Source organism: Thunnus albacares, chromosome 4, assembly GCF_914725855.1.
Source record: "Thunnus albacares chromosome 4, fThuAlb1.1, whole genome shotgun sequence".
In the NCBI taxonomy this organism is placed as follows: domain Eukaryota; kingdom Metazoa; phylum Chordata; class Actinopteri; order Scombriformes; family Scombridae; genus Thunnus; species Thunnus albacares.
The window spans coordinates 24,435,921-24,454,983 of record NC_058109.1 but is presented as its reverse complement, the minus strand read 5'-3'; the positions used below and the strand labels follow the sequence as shown (position 1 = coordinate 24,454,983).

At 38.8% G+C, this 19,063-nt stretch overlaps 2 protein-coding genes across 2 annotated transcripts; one reads left to right on the top strand and one right to left on the bottom strand.

Annotated features, from left to right (window-relative positions):
- Positions 1–2,109: 2,109 nt before the first annotated feature.
- On the bottom strand, positions 2,110–6,905 carry LOC122981314 (trypsin-like). The gene is made up of 4 exons (XM_044349981.1): positions 6,755–6,905; positions 5,273–5,414; positions 4,070–4,336; positions 2,110–2,669 (listed from the first exon to the last, which is right to left on the bottom strand). Exons 1-4 carry the CDS (start codon positions 6,901–6,903, stop codon positions 2,499–2,501), a joined length of 729 nt encoding a protein of 242 aa, XP_044205916.1. The 5' UTR covers positions 6,904–6,905; the 3' UTR covers positions 2,110–2,498.
- Positions 6,906–12,538: 5,633 nt separating this feature from the next.
- Positions 12,539–16,423, top strand: LOC122981002 (anionic trypsin-2-like). The gene is made up of 6 exons (XM_044349478.1): positions 12,539–12,624; positions 13,304–13,372; positions 13,592–13,742; positions 13,981–14,122; positions 14,857–15,114; positions 16,148–16,423. The coding sequence occupies exons 2-6, from the start codon at positions 13,312–13,314 to the stop codon at positions 16,295–16,297; spliced, it is 762 nt and encodes a 253-aa protein (XP_044205413.1). The 5' UTR covers positions 12,539–12,624; positions 13,304–13,311; the 3' UTR covers positions 16,298–16,423.
- The last annotated feature ends 2,640 nt before the right edge of the window (positions 16,424–19,063 follow it).

Here is a 19,063-nt window from a genome sequence, read left to right as displayed (position 1 = left end):
GACTGTCTTACAAAACAGATATAGGCTACAGTAAAGGACATGCAGCAGTGGACACCCATTAAATCCTTACATAGACCCTCCTTTCTTCGAGGAACTTAACCCTTACGTACTGTTCGGGTCAAATTTGACCCATTCTGACATTTGAGGGGAGTAAAAACACCATAAATTACATTCTACAAGCCTGAAATTTTATGACTTTTCCTAAAGTGGCCGAGAATATACAAAAATGGAAATATGTCAAAATTATTTATTTTTGTGCAACTGGTATAAATATTTGTACATAGAGAGTGGTCTGGGTCAAATTTGACCTGTATTTATTCAAAGGGATTACTAGAGGGCATCATATCAAGGTGAAGTCTGGTTATGTGGAATCTATAAAGTGAAACTATAAATTGTGTATCTGTCATTGGGACAATGGGAAGAGAGGTCAAGGGGGAACTTGACACTGTCACAAGAACCGCCTGTGTTCCCATCATATTGCTACATTTGCCAGGGTTCCCACCCAGGTAGGCACCTGCACCTGCAAACAAGCCTATACAAAGTAATCAAACCCATCAATTCCCCTGCAACCAACATAGTGGTTGCCCAACTTAGTCCTCCCTGTAGCGGAGGGCAGCTTTCATAGGGCTATAAAAAGTACCTGAGAGCCTATTTCACTGATTTGGTGGAGTAGAAGGAGTGATTTGGTGGATCTGTTATTCCAAGATGAAAAAGAGACTGTGAGTTGAAGAGAAAGTATTAGAAGAGGAGGACAACATAGAATAAATGGAGGAAAGACCCTTGTGACTTCTCTCATGAAAAGGCGACACCACCTTCCCCACATGCTAACCACAGCAGCCGCAGCAGCAAAGTAGTCCAAATCTTGCCCTGATCAGTCTGCAGTCCCACAATCAATTGTCACAAGGGGACAAAAGAGAGGGAGATGCAACTTCTGCACAAGAAAAAAAAGGACTCTAAAGGTCATGTTTTTTGCAGTTTTGTTACTTTGAAATTTGCAAACCAGTTTGTGCAGAGTTGATTGTGTACGGTTGACAGAAAAGGAGGGCATGTGGTTTACAGGCAGTGTTAATCGATGGTTATAATGAAACATACCATTCAAAAATTTTGTTGCACCCCTCACTTTCAATAAAATTCAAAGAAATAATTATGGCTGTTTTGTTCTCCTTGATTTAGATAACATGAGATCATAATATAGTGTGATGGTGAATGTATTTTCTCTATAAACGAATAGTGTCAAACCTAAAAAAAACACTATCTCTGCTCTCTGAAACGTTAATGAAGGTTGAATCACCCATGTGTTAGATATATATAGATGCAAAATACACTTGTGGTGCCAGGTCAAAAATGACCCACTCCATACTATGAGTGGTCAGAATATGAATGCTATGTAAGAGTTAACCAAATATCATTACACAGACAATGAAATGAAAGGTGATGACACAAGATATCAGACCCTGCAGCAGAACTAACTTATTATGCCCTCAACTATTCATAGAGGAGGTGCAGTCATGACACGCCCACTCCCTGTGGACTTACAGACGCCGTGATTTTATCAGAGGCTCAACTCTCATATCAGATCACCTGCTGCTATTCAATGTAAGGCAAAAGGGAACAACTTTTTTTAACCTTAACCTTTTTTTTTTTTTTTTTTTTTTACATAAAACATAGGCTAATCTCCTACCAAATAACTATAGTGGGTAGTGGGTGGGTGAGTCAGTTGAAAAGTCAGATAGGAAAGAATAGAGCAAAATTTATGAGATTTTATAAAATGTGAAAAAAGCAGGCTATAGGAGAAAACCTGAAAATTACCAAACCAAAGAACCCTATGAAACGTTTAATACTCAAAGACCCAGATAATCTGCTTCATCAGGCCTATGTGGGGGTGGATTATTCCAGTTTTGAGTAACTGTGGGTTGTGTGGGTAAACAAATGACCCCACAACTGTTGTCAGATTCTGATTCAAATGTTGCATGGAAGTTTGTGACATGACATTTTTCCACCACTTGGAGCTAGTAAGAAGAGCACAAACAAAAACTACAAAGACATTCACCACTAAAGTCTGACACAGCTATGATCTCTGGATATATGAATATTTATTGCCATAAAAGGTTTTCACAGGTTATGAACTTCATATCACAGGAATAACTGTATGTAGTCTACAATGGTGTCATGGTCACAACAAATCATTCCTGTAGTACTACCACTCCTGTGACAATAGGCTTATAAAGTGCCTGTGCACACAATTAGTACAACCGTAGCTGGCAATGTTCACAACTAGATAACTTGCAGTATCTATGAAAGAAATACAACTTTATGCCAGATGGAAACTTCAACAATGATGTAACATAATCATCATTATATTGGTATTCAAAACATGATAAAAATACACAGAATACACAGAACTACCTCTGGTCTGTGGCAGCTTTAATCATTTCAGGGGGAATGATCCTTTTAAGGCATCAGTGGCTATTTTAATTATCTTTGTTTCATCCTTTTTTTCAGTATTTGGTGCAGCGTAAGTACGACCCGTAGATGACTTGGTCTATCCACCGGCGGAATTTGGACACAGCCGTGTAGACTCCCGGAAACTTAGCATCACCGCAGCCGTTGCCCCAGGAGACCACGCCATAAACACGCCCCCCGCACACCAGCGGCCCGCCAGAGTCTCCCTGCAAGGACAAGACCACATCCCACATCAGTTACCATGCCACAACCATTAGTGTTGCATTGATGCTGCTTTAATGTCCTTGATTGGTGTCACAAGAAAGACTAAATTATGCTACAGTCCGAACAGAGGGGGTCTCGGTCACAACCGTTTTAAGAAGCGTTTACTTCTCCACTATCTTAGATGTCCCAGCAAGGTTAGGTTACTTCTTTGTTGTAAATCTGGGTAGACAATAAAGAATAGGATGGTCAAATCTGTGGCTGCGAGAACATCCTATTCCCAAATTAGATGTTGTAAAATCATGTTAGCCCAAAATAAATGTCTTGGCACAGACACTGCCTTACAAAAAAGCACAAAAAACAGGCCTACTACACTTAGTTTGTGAAATATCAAATTTCAGAAAACTATATGTGTCTCTATTATGTGAATTTATGTGAAATGCAGTTTCACATGCATAGAACTACATGGACTCATGTGATACATGCGATAAATTCACATTTGCTTTTTTTCGGAGCCAAGGGGAATTTTTACAGCACATTAGAAGTGACCAATGGAGACGTGAGATACAAAAGTCTCATATATCATCATATATGGCTGAACCTGCTGTGAAAAGCTTTTCTCACCATTAACATTGCCGTCATGGAAAGGCCAGTTTTACTGTTTATTGCTTACCTTGATTGTTGGGTGATGATAGCTTTTAAACCTTCGCAAATTTAAACGGTAACATCTTGCTGCCACTTAGAAATGCCAACACACAAAGTTGCCTACTGCAGATTTAAATATAGCATGTTTTAATTAGTCATTCAGCTCTTTACCTGAGGCAAAAATATAGCCTACTGGTATATCACACATTGAATTTCATGTAATGTTCTTCTCGCACTGAAGACTGTGGCAAGAATTCTTTCATGATACAAATAACCAAATCAGTACATGCTGTCGTCTGTAACCGTATCTCAAAATTACCACCATGTTTTCAGTCCTGATGCTATTTCAGGTTGCTTTTCTTTCTCCTCCGCAACTATCATAACTAATACAATTCCTGAGGGTGGACGGCCACGTCTGCTTAATAAAAGTTTGTAGCTGAACCAACACTGACACAATGAACTGTATCTTCATACTGTTGTGATAATAAGCTTCCACAAACTGTGTTATTGTTTCACTCTAATGTGAGCTGATGAAAAGAGGATGACCTTGTGCTATTTGATATACACTAGGAATCAAGGCCTCTACCTTGGAGAATTTATGTTTCAAAATGGATTTAATGGCTTTTCAAAGATCAAATGATCTTGTTTTTCACAGGGGAGCAGATTGGAAACATGCAACACCCACTTACCTTGCAGCTGAAACAGTTTTAAGTGGCTGCGTGACATTGATTAAAGGTGTAACATAAGTCGTCTCCTGTACCTTGCATGCATCTTTTCCTCCAGTCCTGTAGCCAGCACAGATCATGTTTGCTGTGATGTTTCCATTAAAGGACTCGCTGCTGTTACACCTTGCAGTCGAGACAATGGGCACTGTGACCGTCCTCAGGGTGAAGGGTGCATGGCCTCCACCCAGACTGTTGTAGCCCCAACCGGACACCCGACACACCCTGCCTTCGACCACACCCGTCCCCTGTCGGGGAAGAGGCGCCAGGGACACGTATTTGTTCAGCACTATGGGGGCTCGTAACTGGACAGAAAATCAGAGGAGAGTTTCTGAGTAGGCATGTAGTATTATTATAATGGTCAACATTATCCAAATATACAATATTTTCTTGATAACTGTTAAAGCTGCACTAATTAATATTTTTTATAGTAACAGTGGATCAAATGTGTATGTGTAATGTGAAATAGGTTGCTCATAGTGATGAATTATCATCCAACACATAAAAGGAGACTCAATATCGGGTTTACATTTGTCAGGTTGCCTCAGACACAATCTCAAATAAATGTTGGTCCGTTTCTGCTGGATGTGCAAATAGGCAACTGTTTGTTCACCTGTTTACCATATCACCTTTATAAGGTGATAATATGTCAGTGTTGTGTGTATAGCTTGTTCCGCTGTGGGAATCAAAATAAAGATACAGACCTTCATTGATTTATAAAAACACATTTATGTAATACAAGATATCATTGTAGAACATCAAGTACACTTGACATGGATTTTATTGTTGTGTTAAATGTTGCTTTGCCTACTGGCCACAGACGGTTGCTGTGATTATGATGATATAAATGTGTGGCTATGTGATAGACCTTTTTTTGTCATTGAAATATATATTATCCCATATACTGTCCCATATATAGCGTATGAGAAGAAAATGCATTTTATTACAATAAAATACTTTATTCTACTAACAATAAAATATATTTGTTTTAATGTTCTCTTGACTGATATCTATGAAAGTATATATATATATGTGTGTGTGTGTGTGTGTGTGTGTGTGTGTGTGTGTGTGTGTGTGTATGTATGTATGTATGTATGTATGTATATACATATACATATATACATATACATATATATATAACATTTCATATTTTTTAACTGTGCTTTTCTCTAGATAAATCCCTGTTGTGTAAGAATTTGATAACATTGTTTGGCTGAATCTCTGTAGTGCTCCTGTGGTACCTTAATGAGCATGATGTCGGCGTTGTTGGTGCTCCTGTTGTATAAGGGATGCGTGACCAGCCTGTAGGGTTTAGCGTACTGCTCAGTGCCCTCAAAGGTATTTACGATGTAGTCCCCCGCCACTATCATCATGTGCTCTGCCCTAAAACAAGGCATTTCCATTTTACATCACATTTATTAATAGATACAGCACTAAATACATCATGTCCTTGAGATATGATCATTACTGATCACTTCTAAAGCAAGAAAGATGATGTAGTGTTTTTGTTGAATCAGATAGTTTATCACCAGAAAGGTGAGAGTGATGTGGAATGACATGCATTACAATTATGAGCAGGATTCAAAGTCACAGCACAATGTGAGCACACCGGTTGACCGTGGCTGCCATGAGGTGTTTGTCTATCAAGGAACAATGGCTTACTGTGAGCAGGCATGGCTGGGACAGTATAACAGAAATACGGCCAGTTCCCTGAATCCAGACAAGATCACACTTCACACACACACACACACACAAACACATCCCAATGATGTACCAAGGTCAGCTGACTAGACCGCATCTGTGTGCTGTTAGACTTCCCAATGGCCTGTATATAGGTTTACTTTGCATAATGATCAAGCGGCATCGTTTTGACGTTACATACCCGTGGCAGAATGGATGTTTGCTTTTAGGCATCTGTTAGGACCATCTGCTCACATTATAAAATCATGCCAAGTTAGCTTCTACACAGTGACTTCTACAGCGTCCACTGAAAGAACGCCAGTAAGAATGTCATTCCCTGTGCAAGTGTTTCAGAAACTGTTTGATCTTTACTTTAAACAAAGTTCAAACAAAACTGTCAAGTGACATTTTAGATTCATTCCTGTGTAGATCATAAAAATGGCAAGGTAAAAATAGCCTTGATTTCTTGCTTGATGATACTTAACCAAGTAGTGGCTAATAAGCACAGCTGTGCTTTGAGGTAAATGCTAATGTCAGCATCATGGTCAGCATGCTAACATGCTCACAGTGACAATGTTAACATGCTGATATTTAGCAGGTATAATGTTTACCATGTTCACCATCTTAGTTTAACGTTTTATGCTATATAATATAAATATGGCTGAGGTTGATGGGAATATTAGTTTTGCAGGTGTTTGGTAATACAAAGAAAGTATTGGACAATAAATTTTGACCTAATGGTGCTAAAGGAAAAGTGAAGTGATCACCCAAGTCACTAGGAGTCTGGGGAACATGAATATCTGTACCAAACTTCATGGCAATCCATCTAATAGTTGTTGAGGTATTTCAGTGCAGACCAACCAACTGACTGAATGAACAACCGACATTGCCATCGATGGATGGATACTTTTACAGATGAAGAAGTGTGTAACCTTCCCAACATGGAAATCATGACAATATGGTTTTAGGTAGGCTATTTTCACCCAACAATAACAGCAAAAATGATAAACAGCTTATCAATAACTAGTATAGGACATTCTTACCCTATGTTACAGTGTGCTGCGGTCAGCACCCAGTGCCTGTGAACCAATGATCCACCACAGAAGTGTTGGCCCCTGGTGCTCTGCAGTGACACGATGTATTTGATGGAGTTTGGCGCAGCAGTGTAGCCACCTACTATACGGCCCTGCATGAGTACATGGCCTGTACAGAGACAGAAATTTACAAGACAGAGGAGTTGTGGCAGATTACTTTACAATTGTTAAATATGTTTTTGAACATTCTCAGTCACTCAGCTCAAAGGATATCTAGAAGTACTGATTTCACTCACACTTAAGAAATCTATATTATAAACATGAAAAGATTTCACTGAACAAAAGAGAAACATAAGGAGTGAGGCCCTCCCAATCCCCCCCTCAAGCCACTTGACTTGCCCTAACAATTAGTGGTTTTCTGTCACCTGGGAGGCCATTGCATAATGAAGGTAATCCAATATAACCTGACCTTCTAGTGTCACCACCTCACTCTGGGCTCTGAAACATTAGAGTGGGGACTCTCCCTATCTGTCTTATGCAACCGCTTAGCTACTGTACATTGGCTTCAGGATCTAAAGGAGAAGACATGAAGCGAGCAGTAAGAGCAGACTATTTCCAGGAAATATCTACTATTCCTTCCTGTAAACGTGGGTAATCACAAACTAATCTCTCAACTCTGTATAGTAGAGGAAAGCAATATAAAGGAATAGTTCAACATTTTGGAAAATACCTTTATTTACTATTTACCTTTATTTACTTTCTTACATTTAGATGAATGTAAGTATGGAGCTATAGATGGCAGCTGCTTAGCTTAGCATAAACATCATAGACTTAGCGAGCGATATTAAGATGGACCTAGCGAGGTGTGACATCACCCAGTGGTTTGCAATGGAGCTGGTTTGAAAGCCCAGAGTTGCAGCTTATGGCTTCACATCTTACTAACAGAGCAATAATTTCCAAAATGACAACCAGCACATTTATTAGAGGACCCATAGTTTATTTGACCATAATGTCTCATTGAAAAAACTTATTTCCAGAAAAGTTGACACTTTTTTAATGGGAGTCAGTTGGAGCCAGGGATCTTGTGGAGCCAGCATCTAGTGGCCATTGGTGGCATTGCATTTTAAGGTACTTCCGCATTGGCTTTAGCCTAAAGCTGTGGTGGTTGCTGCTTGATAAAGACTGGAAAAAGGAGGAAACAGGTAGCCTGACAATGTATGAAGGCAACAAAATATGTCTACCTGTACCTCGGGGTGTTCTTCAGATTTTTTCACCTACTACTGTGGCCAATCATTTGTGCTATTTACTGTACAGATATGAGAGTGGTATCTATTCATCTAACTCTCTACCAGAAAGCAAATGAGTGTATTTCACAAAATGTCAAACTATTCCTTTTAATAAAATCTTGTCCTTTCAAATTAGGAAACAGGGAAGTTTAAAGCAGAAGATAAAAGGGTGAAACTAGAAACCCTGAAACTAGCACCCTCTTAAACATTTATTAAATGAAAAGCTACGACCATTAAAACACAACACAATCCAACATTTTAAACGGAAGAAAGTATCATGTAGTTTGTTCACAAAACTGAAAAAGGTGTACTCACTGTGGACTGTTAGGAGGTCCAGAAGTATACCACATAAACACACAAGAGGATTCATCATAGCTTTAGAGGTTTGAGGTTGTTCTCCTACACCATACCAGCAGCTCAACCACTGCACTCTACAGCCAGACTACCAGTGTCCTCTGCTCCCATCCAGGGCACCCACTCCTTTCTGGAAACACTAGGAGTCAGTCACTAACAACCTTGTTTTTCATTTCATCGTTTATCATGACATGCAGCACCTCAGTTCAACACTGTAGCATTGATTGAAAAAGAAAGAGAGAAAGAGAGCAACAAAGTTCACCTTCAAAAACTGCCCAGCCCCCCACCCCTCTCCATCCTGCCACCACAGCACTATCACAACTCTTCCTCCTGACCCTCCTGACTTGTCGAAAGGCCTTACATTGTTGCCATGGCAACACAGGGTACTGTGCCGAACGGGTTCATCTATACTGTATCAGCATGCTCTGTCTATGTCATCATCCAAGCTTATCCGTGCTGAAATATTTCAATGGCCTACTGTGTGCTGTGTGTGTGTGTGTATGTGTGTGTTGTTCGTGCATGACTTTGCCTTGTGTCTGTGGGGAAATGCACATCTGAGTCAAGACAAAACAGGTATTCTACACAGCTGTATGAGTATGAATCATCTATCATCACTGAATCGTTGTCAGCAATGACAATAACTCATTATCATCAGCCTGATTGTCATCATTATCATCATCATCATCATCAGCCTTCTGGCAAGTCAGCATCATCCACAGCATGGGAGCAGAATCTCCCTGACCTCCTCTTGTCCCACATTTAGAGCGAGCTGAATAATTGATGCTTCACCCAGTAGAATGGGTGAGACGGCTTTGTGTGACCTCCCACTGTCAGGTATTTCCTGGACCAACACTAACCCGACTTCACACACAATCAACTTCAAACATAATATTCCCTTTCCATTTCATAAGTACAGACAAAACAAAGATGACTTGCAAAAGCAAATATTTTGAAAATATAGCAAATTTTCAAGCTGAAAGTTTTAAAGAGTCAGTTCACCACTTGTGGTATTTAGTTCTGGTGTTTTGGTGTATTTTTGCCACCACCCTAAAACAATGAGGGTGAATGGAATTTCTTTTACTAGCTATGAAACATAACTTGTAAAACAAAAGTCAACAGCAGCCTCTCTTTCCATAAACATTGTCTTGGTTATTCTGGATAATTCACAGCACAGGATGTCAACAAGTTTTATAGTTTTATAATATTTCTAGAAAGCTGTTCCAAGGAAAACTGTTGACATTGAGGACATTGTTTCAGGAAAGACATGTCACTAGTTGAAGTCATTGCTTAGGAATTCTCTGTGTTTGGACTTCTATGGACACCTTTAAAATGCAGCTGAAGACCAACCTGTTTAGATTTGCCTTTTATTTATTTTTACCTCTATTTTATTTTAGTATTTCTGTTTTATATCTTGCTTTTATCTTTTATCGTAAAGATGTGACATTTGATCTAAAACTTTATTTACTTACTAACTTTACTGTCATTGAATTGTTTTAAAGGACTAGTTTGACATTTTGGAAGATGCACGTTTGTTTTCTTGCCCAGAATTAGATGAAAACATTGATATCACTCTCACATCTGTACGTTGGCCTGGCCAGTATGCAAAGAACAAAACTTGAAGTTTTAACATTTTCTCTTTTTGTATCAATTAAACACAATATATGATGTGTTTATTAGTGAGCTTTAGTGCGAGATTAGATTGGTGCTTAACTTTTGAACAGAACCAGACAAGCTGTATCTCCCTGTTTCCAGTCTCCATGCTAAGCTAGGCTAACCATCTCCTGGCTGTAGCTTCACACTAAATGCACTGATATGAGAGTCGTATCAATCTTTTCAACTAACTCTCATCTAGAAAATGAATGTGCATGTCCAAGAATGTCAAACTATTCCATCAAATTTATTTTTTTGATGCTGTGAACTAGGGTTGGACGATATGACAATATATACCTTGAGCAGTGGTGGAAGAAGTACTCAGATCCTTTACTTAAGTAAAAGTAGCAATACCAAAATGTAAAATTACTCCATTACAAGTAAAATTCCTGCATTTAAGATACTACTCAGGTAAAAGTACAGATGTATTATCAGCTAAATTTACTTAAAGTATTAAAAGTAAAAGTACTTGTTTTGCAGAAAATCAGTCGCTGTGACTGTGACTGATATCAGCTGGGTGCAGGAAAGAAGAAAAAACAAAGTTCTGCTGCACAAATTTGGATTCATTTTTCAGACTTCTCTCTAAACTTTGTATTTTTGTTAAATATTGGAAAGTTTTAGGTCTTTGGGCCTTGAACAATAATTTATTTCGTGGCACTGCTAACAACTCAAACATCTGTAACATGACAAGGAACAACAACTACACACAGTGGTTACAAGCCAAAAGGTTTGGGAACTAATGGTTTAATCTGTAACATATTTTTGTGTTTTAAAAGCTGTCATTTTATGTATTTTATGAAATATCTGAAAAGTATCTACAGCTGTGAAATTAAAGTAGTGGAGTAAAAAGTACAATATTTCCCCCTGAATTGTGGTGGAGTAGAAGTACAAAGTAGCATAAAATAGAAATTCTTCAGTAAAGTACAAGTACCTCATAATTGTACTTAAGTACAATACTTGAGTAAATGTACTTAGTTATATTCTACCACTGACCTTGAGATGATATGAATTTGTCAAGCATCAGATATTTTGATGATTCAGCCATTGTGGGAAATGTTGCATGCTTGTCACTGAGTAGGACAGCTTTATTGCAATGTTGGAATTTATTTGGTTTTAGTGCCAGTGTGATGAAATACCATGGCTTGTCAGGCATTTCATTTGCTGGAGAAGTCTTTCTCATTTGACTTGTCACATAAATGCACAGGTGTCTTGTTTTATTGTTGTTGTTTTTTTTTAATTTGGATGAACTGACCCTTTACATACACAGTTGGATCAGATTTTTTTCATTTCTTCCATTTACAGTTTTTTGAGCTAAAACATTAACTGAAATTAATATTTTGACTTGTCCTGCTCTTTTATTAACAGTACAATGATCTAGTGTTGCTTTGTCATTGAAAACAGTCTTTCAATCTTTTTATATCAACACAAAAGTCTGGATGAGGGAAACAAGTGTCTGTACCGACTACATTTCAGTGACATGTGCTCCTCTCAGACTGATATGTCTATACTGCACATGCAGTATTGTGCAAGGTATCTGCCTCGCTCTCTCTCTCTGTCTCACACACATGGACGCACACACACACACACACAAAGGCATACTGTTTGTCACCTCAGCTTTGCACCTGAGGGAGAGAGGAGCACGCTATCGCCTTTCACCCTCACAGTTGGAATGACACCTTGGGGAGCGTAGACTGTATGGAGGCTATGAGTTACAAACCAAACACCTCCGTGTGTGGGAGCTAACAGTGGAAAACAAAATAAAACTGCGGGGAACCTAAATGAGAGTGACACCCGGGGAGATGGATGAGCATAGGAGAGGAGAGAAAGGACACGGGAGACACAGTGTGTGCCTGCTGGATCAGACTTATCAACATGAACACAGGCCAGGCTGAGGCACTGATTTAGCACTTTCTACTTTTAACATGATTGTTTTATGTTGACTCCGAGTCAACTGGAGGGGAAAACAGAGGTACAAAAGACATGCACTTGCCCAAATATCATCCTCAGGCACTCTTAGTCTATGTTCAATTAAATCTAGATTTCTGAGAATCAGTTTTTCCTTGTGAAGAATAAATTCTGTTGTGTTCTGCTGCGTCTCAGGTTGATAAACAGTTTATCAAACTCAGACATCATAGTATCTTTTGTCCTGCCCCCTGCAACATCAATGGATACACAAACAACATGTCGGGCGAGTATATTCTATCATTTCTAAAGCTTGTTGGGTTTCATCTCCATAAAGCTTCACTTTATCTCCACCACTAGACAATGGGCTGAATCTGTGAGAACAAAGGCCTTAGAAAGAGAGAGTGTAATGAAAGAGAAGGCTACTGTTTTTTTCCCCTTCTTTTTCCCATGTATTAGGTCAGACTCTCTGCTTTCTATGTGTGAGAGACTCACTACGTGACACTTGGATATATGGCCGACAATGGCAGGGAACAATGAGAGTGACAGGCATGGTTACAGTATAAAAGAGGCCTGAGAGTTCTCAAGCTGTACTGTATGTCCCGGTATGAGAGGAGCGTGTGAGAGTGTGTGTGCCAGTGTTTGGATGCTGGACCTGGATTGTTTTCTCACTTGACTCTTAATAAGGTGAGGGAAATTTGCATCACATGGATATCAGTTTGATCATGTGTTATTGTTAATCAGCTGTGGGGACTGTAGATTAATGGCTGCCAGGTGGAGGATACAGAGCACCAAATGGAAAAGTTATTATTTTAATGCAGGATTTTTTAAAGGTAAGATGAATCACTAAAAACCTGAAAAAAACCCCACTTTTTTTTATTTCAAATTGACTGCGAAGAAGCAATGCCATTAGTGAAAATGCCACCGTGTTTGTATCTAATTTCTAAGTACTGTGATTATAAATTGTAAACCACTGAATAAAGATGATCTTCATTGTAGAAGTTCAAGTCTCAGCACACTTTTCTAACACTGCATGAGATTAGAGAGTTTTCTGGAACATATTTCTAGATTCTTCAGGATGTCTGCACAGAAAGAAAAAAACGCAGTGCAGGAGTGAAGAAACTCTTTATGCTATAAAAATGATCTGAGATGCAAGATACTTTTGAATTTTCACATTTCAAACAAACAAAATTTGAACATTCCAAACAAAGTGATAGTTACCCTATTAACTATCAAGCGTGCAATCAATCGAATGAAAAATGTGAGACAAGCCAGCACTATTAAAATCTTTTCTTCATGTTTACCAGTTTATAGCCCGTGATACTGACCACATCTGTCTTTTATTTAATTATTTTTTGTTTGGTAGCAACTAAGATGAACTTGGCTGCATCTTGTCACCTCTCACTGCTCCTGCTGCTTGTTGTAAACCAAACAGGTGAGGAACAGTGGCATCTACTACTGACAATATATTTACATACTGTTTCAAACCCACAGACATACGACTGACTTAATGTAACTCTACCCAAGTAAAAACTAAAAGCTGTGAGATTATTTTATTATTTATTATGTTTATAATAGAGAAATGTTTCACTCATGAATACAACATAATATTTTAGCAGAAGTCTCTTCATGTCTCTCCACGTCTAACTCTTAGGTGTGAAAGGGAACAGAATCATCGGGGGTGCAGTAGTGTACCCCTACTCCATCAAGTATCAAGCCTCCCTCCTCTATATGGACTACCACTTCTGTGGAGGCACCCTCATTCACCCGCAGTGGGTGGTGTCTGCTGCCCACTGCTGGAGACCGTGAGTTACTGCAGTTTTACACTTGTGGCATTAACACTGAGCTGTCAGATTTACTTTTGGAAACACATGCTGCACCTTACATTTGATTTGGGCTCACAGCGTGTGATCTCAAAGCTGTCTAAGTTTCAAGGACAAACATTCAAATGATCTGCTCAAACTTTTTTGTGGTGTTGGATTGTTTTTATTGTCCACAGACAAGCACCTTAAAAATCCTGACTTTCTTACTTTGCTCTTGTAGGAATCACCTGATCCAAGTGGTCCTGAGTGAGCACAGCATCAGCAGTGAAGATGGCTTTGAGCAGCTGTTCAATGTCTCCTTAGTCGTCAAGCATTACAAATACCAACACTGGACGTTTGATAACGACATCATGCTACTTAAGGTAAGGGATGACTGTGGTATATGACATTGTGCTGTGCTTTGATGCAAATATTGGTTAGATACAGATCCTGGAAGTATGGGTGTGAGATGAAATCAATGTGAGGCACTGATCAGGTCACCTATTCCAGATGTTGATGAGTCACAATTCTGAGGCAGACTATTGAAAAATGTCATGTTAAATAAATCATAAACTATATAAACTGTTTAATATGTAGCTGCACCAATATTTACATGCTTCAATGATATGATACAACAGTATTGCACTTCCATGTTCCACTTCCAAGTTGGGGGCTAAAAAGGGACAACATGGTCAGTGCAGTGGAGGCCAAGATATCTTGACTTTTACTCCATAATATGGGTCAAATTCCAAAAAAACTCAATCCTACATTTCTCATAATGCAACCGATAGAATATTTTTGTTGGCCCCTCTCTGCCTGGTAAATGCCCATGTCTTTCAGACTCTACTTGCACATTTTTAATTCAGTCATAGCTGAAATAAACCTGATGATGTCATCAGAGTTATTTTGACCGACTTGGAAAAGCCGCTCCAGCGCAACAGAGGAAAGTACACAACTGACCCATGAGTAATCTGACCTTTATGTTTAAAATCAGTGACACAGTTACCTTCTTTACTAACAGCAAAGAAACTCTTTTGTAATGCAACTAAATAAAATGCCACCTTCAGTACTAGCTTTTTATACTGACTGACTGAAGGACATGTTCTCTGTGGCTCAGTTGGACCGGCCAGCTACCATCAATGCCAGGGTCGAGCCAGCCCCTTTGCCAGCCCCCGATTCGCCCCCCTTGACTGGCCGTACCCGGTGCACAGTCAGTGGCTGGGGTGTGACTTGGGTCAACAGCTACAGACTGTCATCTGTGCTGAGGTCTGTGGATGTGGACATCTTCCCCAGCTGCTGGTACTACTACTACTTCAGGATCACGGAGAACATGATCTGTGCTGGCTCTTACCTGGGGGGGAAAGACTCCTGTCAGGTGAGGAACGAAGCCATCTAACAGAGAAAGTATGTGATTACTTTTGACTGTCACAGCAACTGATAATCAAATACTGCCAGGTAAAGTAATCACACATCAAAATGCAATATAAGTCTTGAACTAAGTAGGAAAAAATGCATTTTTCTGAAATTGTTAAAGCTGCCTTCTTGGAATTTTTTTCCTGCATCTTGGCACTCCATGGAACGATTATCCAATGGATTCTCTTAACTTTTTACCACTATGCTGATGATACCCACCTCTACCTGTTCCTCCTGCCCAACAACCCTACCCATATAAATCAGTGCCAGCCCACAAAAAGCTCATGTCACTCCACTTTTCATTACATTCCACTGGCTCTGTGTCACTGCTCGCATTCAGGCCAAGTCACTGATGATACTCACCTAAATGAATGCCATCTTTCAGTGTTATGCACCTTATCGTTAATTACAATCTAAAAATGAACAATGGCTAGTTATACACTGTGAGGCAGGACATTTCAATCTCTTCTTGTGTGTGGTCCCTCAGTGGTGGAATAAGTTACTAAACTTAATTTGGTCAGTAGAATCTCTCTTTGTCTTCAAAAATTAATTGAAGACCTACATCTTCCGAGATAACTTACTTACTTTCTTACTCTTACTTTCCTCATATATCTCTCTCCAAAAATATAAATTGTCATTTGCTTGCACTTATGTGTTACATCAGGTGGAACATGGAACTGAATGTTGCGGCACTTATTCTCGAAGGCTCTCGCTACTTTTGTCCATCTGCTGCCTTCTATCACTGGAAACAAACCTGATGAGAGAGTTGTGGGCTTTATTTGATCTACTGTTAATACAAAAATATTGATTAGTGCAGCCTTAAACGTTTAGTTACCTTTGTAACTACAGCAGGAAAACAAGCCCATATTTTCAATCACAATCAGTTGTGCAACACATAAAATGCTGATTTTTCATCTGTCAAACACTTGTTTTACATTAACTTGTCACACTTCCTGAACAAAAAGACTTTTAACGCTTGACTTTTCCATTTCCAGGGTGACTCAGGAGGGCCTCTTCTCTGTGACGGTAAATTTGAGGGCATTGTATCTTGGGGCATCGGCTGTGCCTATGCTTACTACCCTGGCGTCTACACCAAGGTTAGAAACTACCTCGGATGGATCAACTGGGTCATCCAGAACAGCTGATGAGACTCTTTATAGCGAGTGAAGAGTTGAACGGATCCTAATGGAACCAAAGGCCTAAATGGATATTTTTGTTGTTGTTATCTTTTATATAAATATGCAATACTGTAGGTAGGAAAATAAATATATTTGATATAAAGAAAGTGTACATGTGTACATCCCATGAGTGTGAACTAATTAAAGCACACATAGGTAAAATACATATTAACCCTTGGGCCTTGCTTTAAAATAGTATCAATAGAGGATATTAGGGAACTTAAAGGTCCCCATCAAAGACTGCCATAAAAATATTATATAATATTATTATATTATTTTTCCATTATTTTTTTCCATTAATTTTTAAACTAACTTCAGTCTTGATCATAACTACCAAATATTCATTCATTTTCAGAATTTTACCCTTTCAATGCCAGATTTTGTGATGATATCCCTAATTTTTATAAAAGAAAAAACACAAAAATTGAAAGATTTTCAATATATTAAAGGCAAGTGGGAATTTGATTATCACAGGCTGGGATATGTCAATGATTAGCAACAACATTGAAATTTATGCATTATTATGTTTTGTGCAGTATAAGATTAAGGTATAGGTATAGGTAATCTGATCTGTTTTTACTTTCTAATAGACATAATAACAAAATTCAACATTTAACATATAAAAAATCAGAACAGAGGTGAGTTTGTGAGTGAGTGAGTGAATTTGTGAGTGAGTGAGTGGGTCTGTGTCTGTGTTTGTGCATATGTGTTTGTGTGTGTGTGTCACAGATAAATGCATAGCTCAATTTATGGCTGTATCTATAAGTTTACCTACGACTGTAGCTACATAAACAAAGTGATGGTTTAGGGTGCCTTGTTTGGTTTTTGCCCCGCTGAGCCTTTGCGGTGCTGCAGGTTTCTATGTCTGGAAGGAGCGCATGTATGGGTGTGTATGGGCATCTATGTAATTGGGGGGCTTTGAACGTACTTTTATCTCTGTATTTCAAAAACATATGAATCAGTGTTGAAAAGACACATACATAAGAACAAATGAAAAAAATGCCATGGAAATCAATTGCCCTCTTGTTTCACACACACACACACACACAGACAGAGTGACAGATATGCACTTGTTCTGTCACTCCAAGCACACATGCACAGACACACACCCACACACCCACACACACATACCACACCACACCACACCACACCACACCACACACACACACACATACACACACACACACACACACACACACACACACACACACACACACACACACCTTCAAAGCTCAATAGCATATACTGTACTGTAACTCATGTTGGCATCTGTATCAGGTATAATATCTTACATTTTATTCAGTCAGAAGGCCTGCACGTGCATGTGCATGTGTGTGCATGTGTGTACAAGTCTGGGCAGGAGGGTGAAGGTATGTGTATGTGTGTGTCTGCAAGAGAGAGAAGGAGAGAGGTGTAATGTGACCTGCAGACCATATAAATGACCTATTTTTAGCTACACACACACACACACACACACACACTCACACACACACACGTATGCATGCACGCACACACACATTCACACACACACAAACACACACACACATACACCACCCTTGCACATCCATATCAATACAAACAAACCATTTTCAGATGAATAAATTTGCTACGATATCCTGCAAAACTTGATAATGCATGAAATGCCCCTGGCATAGCCCCTAGTGGAGAGAAATTCTAATGGTATGTATTTGTTCTTCTGGGCAAATAGAATGCATGCTTATGCAATATTGTGTCCATGGAATCAAAAAAGACACACACACACACACACACACACACACACATACATCACATTTAGATATCCCTACCCACACATACAACTCATTGAAGCTGTAATATACTTGGCTGCAGTATTCATAATAGAGGATTAATGCCCCTGTTGGAACCAGGAAAATAGTATGCATTTTGCACAATGGATTAAAAAAGAAAAAATGTCTCAATCAGCTGGAAAATAGTAAAAACTAAAATTTTGAAGCCATGGCTTCAGTTTAAAAGTCTTATAAAACAGAATGCATGAATTCACGTAGTAGCAACCATGGGATCAAAAAATGTGGTTTTAATGGGTTTCAATGGGACCTAAAAGGGCCCTAACATGATGAAAGTTAGTATTGTTTCTACACAGCATATTATAGACTTAATATAGGATATGTGGTTAGATTTCCAAAATTGGATAAAAAAATACACACTTTTGCCAAAAATCATGGCTACATCATAATCACAGCCAAAATATTCAACAAAAAAAAACGTTAAAGGGCCTTTTAGGTCCCTAGTGAGGCACAAGGATTAAGTGACTTTTTTGCCCACTTAATGGGCTTTGTGGGCAAAAAAAATAATAGACCAAGTCTGACATATATATGCAACTAAATGCACTTTGTATTTTTTGTGTTTTTAGTGTTTTCCAAAAGCTATGTAAAACCATGTCACAGATTTTGGACCATACCCATCAGTGAACATATGTTTCGAAGCTTTCATTTCAGAGCTCAAAGAGAGGCTGAACTTAATAAAGATATTTATTTTCTCAAACTGTCTCCTCTTTTATTGGTCATCTACCTAGGACCTTATTGATAGGATCTTATCTATTGATGGGATCTTATCCATTGTGTATTTGATGGCTTTGAACAAAAGTAATTAGGAAAATCATTTCCCATAGTCTGTATTTCAGTCAGACATTTACAGTTAAATGTATACAACCTTCCTAAACCTCCCCTTTAATATCTCACCTGCTCAACAATTATA

Bases quoted from the DNA above. Each gene is read 5' to 3' on its own strand.
- LOC122981314 (XM_044349981.1), bottom strand. From the start codon at position 6,903: ATGCAGGGCCGTATAGTAGGTGGCTACACTGCTGCGCCAAACTCCATC. The intron at 4,337-5,272 runs GTACCACAGGAG...TTTTCTGTCCAG, and splicing joins CCGACATCATGCTCATTAAG to TTACGAGCCCCCATAGTGCT. The intron at 2,670-4,069 runs GTACAGGAGACG...TTGTCCTTGCAG, and splicing joins GAGGAAAAGATGCATGCAAG to GGAGACTCTGGCGGGCCGCT.
- LOC122981002 (XM_044349478.1), top strand. From the start codon at position 13,312: ATGAACTTGGCTGCATCTTGTCACCTCTCACTGCTCCTGCTGCTTGTT. The intron at 13,743-13,980 runs GTGAGTTACTGC...TTGCTCTTGTAG, and splicing joins GCTGCCCACTGCTGGAGACC to GAATCACCTGATCCAAGTGG. The intron at 15,115-16,147 runs GTGAGGAACGAA...TTCCATTTCCAG, and splicing joins GGGGGAAAGACTCCTGTCAG to GGTGACTCAGGAGGGCCTCT.